This window comes from Aulonocara sp. 'chitande type north' Nkhata Bay, linkage group LG17, assembly GCF_057382095.1.
Source record: "Aulonocara sp. 'chitande type north' Nkhata Bay isolate Kocher_YH1m ecotype deep benthic linkage group LG17, A_spYH_male_GT1.1, whole genome shotgun sequence".
Lineage (NCBI taxonomy): Eukaryota > Metazoa > Chordata > Actinopteri > Cichliformes > Cichlidae > Aulonocara > Aulonocara sp. 'chitande type north' Nkhata Bay.
Window position 1 is genome coordinate 16,407,783 of NC_141360.1, and position 6,900 is coordinate 16,414,682.

At 44.2% G+C, this 6,900-nt stretch overlaps 1 protein-coding gene across 7 annotated transcripts in view; it reads right to left on the reverse strand.

Moving 5' to 3' along the window:
- The window catches only part of pde4dip (phosphodiesterase 4D interacting protein), a 35,946-nt gene extending 29,985 nt beyond the window's left edge, over positions 1-5,961 (reverse strand). For 2 of the 7 annotated variants that reach the window (XM_086270034.1, XM_086270031.1), the window contains exons 1-4: positions 3,638-5,961; positions 754-891; positions 281-400; positions 42-134 (exon numbers count right to left, since the gene is read on the reverse strand). In XM_086270034.1, the coding sequence (XP_086126160.1) occupies positions 42-134; positions 281-400; positions 754-891; positions 3,638-4,918 (1,632 nt within the window). In that variant the 5' untranslated portion in view covers positions 4,919-5,961. The remainder of the gene's footprint in view (positions 1-41; positions 135-280; positions 401-753; positions 892-3,637) is intronic. The other 5 variants (XM_086270030.1, XM_086270027.1, XM_086270032.1 and 2 more) reach the window with 3 other exon arrangements.
- Positions 5,962-6,900: the final 939 nt, after the last annotated feature.

Here is a 6,900-nt window from a genome sequence, read left to right on the forward strand (position 1 = left end):
TAATTAATAAAACAGAACTGTGCTTTGTGTGGAGGACCAACCTGCAGCTGCTGCAGCTGGTTGCGGTTGGCAAGCTCTTTGAGTGAGCACAGTGTCTTATTTTGCTCCTCAATCACCCTGTACAGCTCTGCAACCTGCACAATCAAAGGCACAATTCATGTGTGAAACTGTGGGGTTTTCAGCACTTCCACCTCTGACCTTACTTTCATTCTCTCTGCAATGCTCAGATTTTGAATTCCCTCCTTTATTTACTATCAAGCCTTATTTATCACTACTGTACCTCTGCCTGTTTGGAGTTTACAGTATCAGTGAGGTTCTGGATATTTCTCTCCTGTTGCTGGGCATCCTCTTGGGCCGATCGCAGCTCAAGCTCCATTTCACCTAGACGCTCCTGCAGCTTCTACATACACACAAACACCCAGAACAAAATTCCACATTATCTGGAATATATTACGGCATGTGTTTGTATGTTTTCACCCACAGTCCAAAGACATGCATGTTAGATTCATTAGCAATTCTAAACTAGCTGTACGTATGAATGTAAGTGTGAATGACTGTCTGTGTTGGCCTTGCAAAACACCAGCGATCTGTCCAGGGTGTGCCTTGCCATTGGCCAAATATTAGCAAGGATAGGCTTCAGCTCTCCTAAGAGCTGTACAAGTGGATATTTTGACAGTGTCATGTTTCAAGTTCAAAGTATATGAAGGCAAAAAGAAGATGAAGCGGTAGTTTTGGAGACTGGTGTCTTTGTACCTGGTTCCTCGTCTCGCTCTCTCTGATCTTGGCCTGTAGTGAGCGCACCTGATCCTGGGCCTTCTGCAGCTCGCCAACACACTGACCTGCAGCACTCTCATAATAACTGAGCTGACCCTGCTGATTGTCAATCAATCGCTGAAAAAGAGACAGGAGGAAGCATGACAGATTCGCCAGTGAGGAGAATGTGTTAGTAGATTATGATGAGGTATGGAGATGAAACAGTACATTTTTATCATATTACTGATGATTCATGAATACAGTTGTTAAGTCTTAACATTTGTTGATTACAACGTTATAGTAGCAGTCTGATTAGTCTGCTTTTCTTTGCATCACATGTTACGAATGTATACTTGTGGGTTATTATGAGCTGTGACAAACCTAAATTTAAAGTTTGGTTCTTAACCAAGGATTAAAAGTTATAGTCCTCCAGATAAACACAGTCTTTTATTATTGTTGCAGCTGTTGTGTGGATGATGGAGTGAAAGTGGAAAGTGATGTCAGCTTGGTGTCGGATGGCTTCCTCTGGAAGTGGGTGTTGCCATAGCAGCATTTTGTTGACTTCCTTGTTTTTGTTTTTATGAGACTGTAATGATGTGATGTCACTCAGCCCTTGGAGACATTAGCTCTGTGCGCAGCCTTTTCTACAGTCATTTCAGCTGTGTCCCAGAGCAACACTGTGTCAAGCAGTGTGGTGAAAAGAAAGAAAGCGTAAACCAACTGGATTTGTACCAGAGGAACGATCGCTTCATTTTCTATATATTAACGAATTACACTAGAATGGGGCTAATATTTACATCACTATGTTGTCTGATTGAATTAAATAATCTGATATGCAACATAATGCAGAATAAGATACTTGTAGGGGCTTAGAAATTGTGTCATCCCCAGTTCATTTCTGAAATGTGTTTTAAAACAACAGTCGGGAACATTTGAACACTGATTTCTGGTCAAAACCATTAATCAAATCCTACATACACTAAAATATACTTTTCCAAGGCCCTTTCAATAAATGTGAAGCAGATCCCCCCCCCCCCCAAAGCATGGTCTCAGTAGTCAGGAATTTAACAACAGAATTCCCCATTTGTGAGCCTTTGGACATTCTGTATTGTAGTAAGCAAGTATCAAATAACAAAAAAAAAAATCACAAGATATTTTCCTGATTTGACTCGGTGAGCCTCGTATTTGCTTCAGAAAACAGTATTTTGGGGGGGGGGGGTTGGGAAGCTCATCTTGTAACCGGAAGGTTGCCGGTTCGATCCCCAGCTCTGTCTGTCTTGGTCGTTGTGTCCTTGGGCAAGACACTTCACCTACCGCCTACTGGTGGTGGCCAGAGGGGCCGATGGCGCGATATGGCAGCCTCGCTTCTGTCAGTCTGCCCCAGGGCAGCTGTGGCTACAACTGTAGCTGCCTCCACCAGTGTGTGAATGTGAGAGTGAATGAATAGTGGAATTGTAAAGCGCTTTGAGGGTCTCGAAAAGTGCTATATAAATGCAATCCATTATTATTATTATTTTTGTATGAACCTAGTCATAAATCGCACTGTAAGACAGCTGCTCTACATCTTTGGAGGCCAGAGAGTGATGAGCCAGAACAAGACCCAGAAAGCTTCTAACAGTTCTGCTGATATTACACGTTGAGTACTTTACCACAAGGGTACAGAAATCTCAGCAAAATAATCCAGAGTTTAGTTGTATGAATGACATATTTGTTTCTTCATTCCTGGACTAATGTGTGCACTGTGCAGTTTTGTGTATTGCATTACAATAGCCGTATATGTTTGACAATAATAGACTATCACATAGCTGTTGTGTGTCTGTACGCTCCTTTCAGACTGAACCACATTTTAACTGTTCATTAACATGACAATAGAAGTTATGAAGCTGCAGTAGACAGAAGAGCCTTTACAGAGCGATGGCTGCAGACCTTGGAAACGGTTTCCATAGCAATGGAAGGGTCGCTAAGATACCGTAAAAGAGGGTTATTTATGCTTCCTTTGAGGGTAATCAAGGCGGTGAGTGTGTTCAGCTTTGTCAGCAGTGGAGGAGACAAGCAAGAGAAGATTAAGAGGGGTCTGACCTCACTCAGTGTGGATGCTGGTCAGAAATAGTTTGCTTTATTCTGACGCCCCTACATCTGATTCTAATGTGGAGCAAATCTGACACTTGTCCCCTAGTTTGTACTCACTTTTTTTGATAAAAAAAATAACTTCAGTGATTGTAATAGGATTACACCTGGGTTTTAAATTACTACCTATAATTTTCCTACAAAGTTCTCCATATTATTATATTATATTTATTTATATTTTTTTATTTATATATAGTGTGTTTTAGAGTTTGCAACTAATTTAAGGCTGTTTACAGCTGCAAGAAGTCAGCACTTTGACTGTAAATAAGATTTTAAAGCAACCCAACCCTGACAAGTATTTTATAAAGTGCAACCCCACAGACTATTGCACCTTTTTCAAGTCTGAGAGGCACCCAGATCTTTAGGCTTTGGAACATGCTTCCCATTAAAAAGCTATAACTATTAATCCTGCAAATTGAATGAGCTAAGTTAAAGGCCATCCAGTATCCAAGGCTTCTGATGGATACTGGATATTAACCTCTGTCTCTCTTCCACAGCATGTCTTTATCCTGTCTTCCTTCTCTCACCCCAACCGGTCGCAGCAGATGGCCGCCCCTCCCTGAGCCTGGTTCTGCCGGAGGTTTCTTCCTGTTAAAAGGGAGTTTTTCCTTCCCACTGTCGCCAAAGTGCTTGCTCATAGGGGGGTCATATGATTGTTGGGTTTTTCTCTGTATCTATGAAGCGCCTTGAGGCGACTTTTGTTGTGATTTGGCGCTATATAAATAGAATTGAATTGAATTGAATTGAATTGATGTACCTGCTGAAACTGAAATGGCCCACACAGAACATAATCATCCATCCACTGCTCCTCCATCTCTTCCAGCTCAGCCTGGAGCTCCTGTTGGGGACATGGGGTCACGATCTCTGGTATACTGTGGTGGGTGTGCAGCTCACAGTCTGCTGTCTCTGCATAGGGAAACCTCAGTGATAGGTGCAGGGGCAGTGACAGGCCTCGCTCCGGTTTGGTTTTGACTAGAACTGGGATCTTGCTGCCCCTTCGGGATTTCACTGGCCGGTGTTCACAACCCCGCAAGAGGGTCAGCATCATCTCAAACCCAGACAGGAAGCTCTCACATGGGGTCTTGTCCCACTGAATGTCTCTTCTCACCATTGCCTCACTTCCATCTTTCTCTGGGTCAGTTTCTTCCTTCTCTTTATGATCTAAAGGAAGACAACTGACGTCCACAGTGGTGTTGAGAGACTCCACAGATGATGCAGGACTGGAACTCTTCTGCTCACAAATGGTCTTTTCAGGTTCCATCCCAGCAGAAGGTGACTCAAAGGTGATGGCTGTATCAGCTCCAGGGCCTCTGGCCACAAACTCCACTTCCTGTGTGGCTGTTGAGCAGCGGGTAGTTGGGCCGCAGGATGTGCTTCTGCGCCCGAGCCTTCTAGGAACCTTACATACAGCCTCATAATCAGAATCAGCAACTCGAAGTGCAGCACAACCCCTACATCGCCTCTGCTTGTGACCAGAGAGGGAGTCTGCTCCTGTGCACTGGTGGAGGTGGTGGTGGTGGTGATGATGATGGTCCAGGGCAGGGTATTCCTTATCAGCCCATGACTCATACACGGAGAAGGTAAGATCGTCCTGGATCATGTCTGAGTATCTTACATCCTGGAGTGATGACAGATCCACCACAGGAGCGTCTTCAGACGCCGTCTCAGTCACGACTCTGACACTGGATGGAGGGGGGACCACGCTGCACTCCTCTGAGTTGTTCTTCCAGTACAGGCCTCCAATACACTGCCTCAGCCGGTCTTTCTCGAGGAGTAGCTTGTGGAGACGCTCCAGAGACAATGCCTCCACTCGGGCAATCACTGTATCAAAGCGGTACATGCGGTCTAACATGAAGGTGCACTTTGAGCACGCAAACTCACCACGGCCATCCCGGGTCAGCTCACGGCCCAACGCGTGGGAAAGCAGCACCTGCAGATTGAGCTTGGCTGTTGGGTGGAAAATCCATCTGCGCTGGTTGCCACAGAGCTCACGGGCACAGATCCTGCAAGTCTCCTTCATCTTTACCACATCTAGCATCACAACACGTGGCGAACGGATAATACAAGAGAGCTTTAAAAGTCACTTCCTTTTGATGCATGTAAGAATTTCATTGCAGGGCTGGATGAAAGATGATGCTTCTCTCCCGAACTACTATCATTTGGTGTTTTTCCAAGTTATCCATTAAATGGATAAAGGAGGAAGATGAATTCAGAGTCCAGAGTCAAATCTGAACCAAAGTGAATCTTGGGCAGAAATGTTTTATGATACTGCAGGAAAACAAAGAGGTGGCAGTCTATTCAGACATTTTATTTATCTGTTTTGTCAGATCAAATAAAAGTAGGCCCGTTAATGGAGACAAACACACTGCAGCAGCATCGTGGCCACGTTTCCCTGATTACTCAAACCTTTCGATCGGGCTGGTACGTCTGAGCAACGTGATCAGCGCCTTTAATTCAGCCAAAGACATTTCCCCTCGGAGCGGATGTGAATGAATCTTCTCTGTCATGGGTTTCACTTCCTTGGTGGGGAAGCACAGACGTCAACTCAAATCTCACTCCTGCGCTGAATTTCAACCCTGCCGTTTCCACCTGAACGATCCCGTTAAGTGTGTCACAACAGCGGCTTTTTCTGCCTTTGAAATCAATGACGTCTCTTTATATGACAGCATCTCTCTGCCGCAGCTGCTGCCAGGTAACAACCGGAAACGAACACGGAAACAAAACGCGATTTCCTTCCTTAGTCAGCGATTTGGATGTTCCAAGGTTTACCGGCTCCCGTCTGCGTCCCCGTTCAGCTGTGTCCACTTCATCAGCGGAGGCTGTCAATCGTCCGGGTGCTTTCAAAACGAGACAACGAGGCAACGCGGACTGAAACCGAAGATCGTGTATCAAAGAGAGGATGTCTCACTCTGATGCTCGAAATAATCTGGTGTGCCAATCCCGGGGAAATCTGCCTTTTCCCTCTTGTGACACTAGTCCACTTTACACAATTAATCTGGCCACAGATGTGCTATGGACACAGTACAACTTTGGTAATAACGACTACGACGGCAACGAGTTTCACTACTGATTTCCTTTCGACACCAAAAGCCCATCAAAAATGTTTTAACACAGTCAAATCAAGCCAAATTATTTTTTTGGTGTCTTTCTGTACTCTATGGAAGCCCGTTTCCGCCACTAAAAAAAAAGGATCCATAACTCAAAATTTCGAGTTATTTTCTCGAAATTTCGACATATTAACTCAAAATTTTGAGAAAAGCAACTCGAAATTTCGAGTTCGCGCTGCCAATCAGTAATCTACGTGAATGACGTCATTTCCATGTTACCCGGAAGCTGAAGCCCTCAGCTACAAATGCTACAGCTAAGCTACCGGTATTACATCCAGTCGTGAATGCACAGATTGCTGAGTGTTTTCAGCCTGGCTTCACAAATGATGAAATCCCTGTGTTATTAGCTGAATCACATGGTGTTACTATCAGCAAACATACTTTAATTTGTTGGGATCCGTTTTTGAGTGCGCGGTCCTGCGCCATATGCTTCCGTGTAACAAGAAAGCGACCTCATTCACGTATATTTTTGATTGGCAGAGCTAACTCGAAATTTTGAGAAAAGTAACTCGAAATTTCGAGAAAATAACTCGAAATTTCGAGTTACGGATACTAGCTTTTTTTTTTTTTTTAGTGGCGGAAACGGGCTTCCATAGTATTCTGATGTAATATTAAATGTATCTCCTGGATATGTGTAGTTAAACCAGTAGTTTTTAATAAATGAATTCCCCCCCCAGTCCATATTATCAGCGTCAGAGTGGGACCTCGTGTAGAAGGCAGGACTGAACCATTTTCTTGGCTCGGCTGAACGGTGGGGTGGGGTTGGTGAGCCCTTCCCTTTAAATCTAGTGACTGTCTTTCAAATGAAATTTCTGGATTTCTTCAGGCAAAAGATGAGGCCTCTTAATTCACTCTTACCGTAACTGTCAACACAAACATTTATGTTTCTCTGTAAGTAAAAGTTCCTATGTTA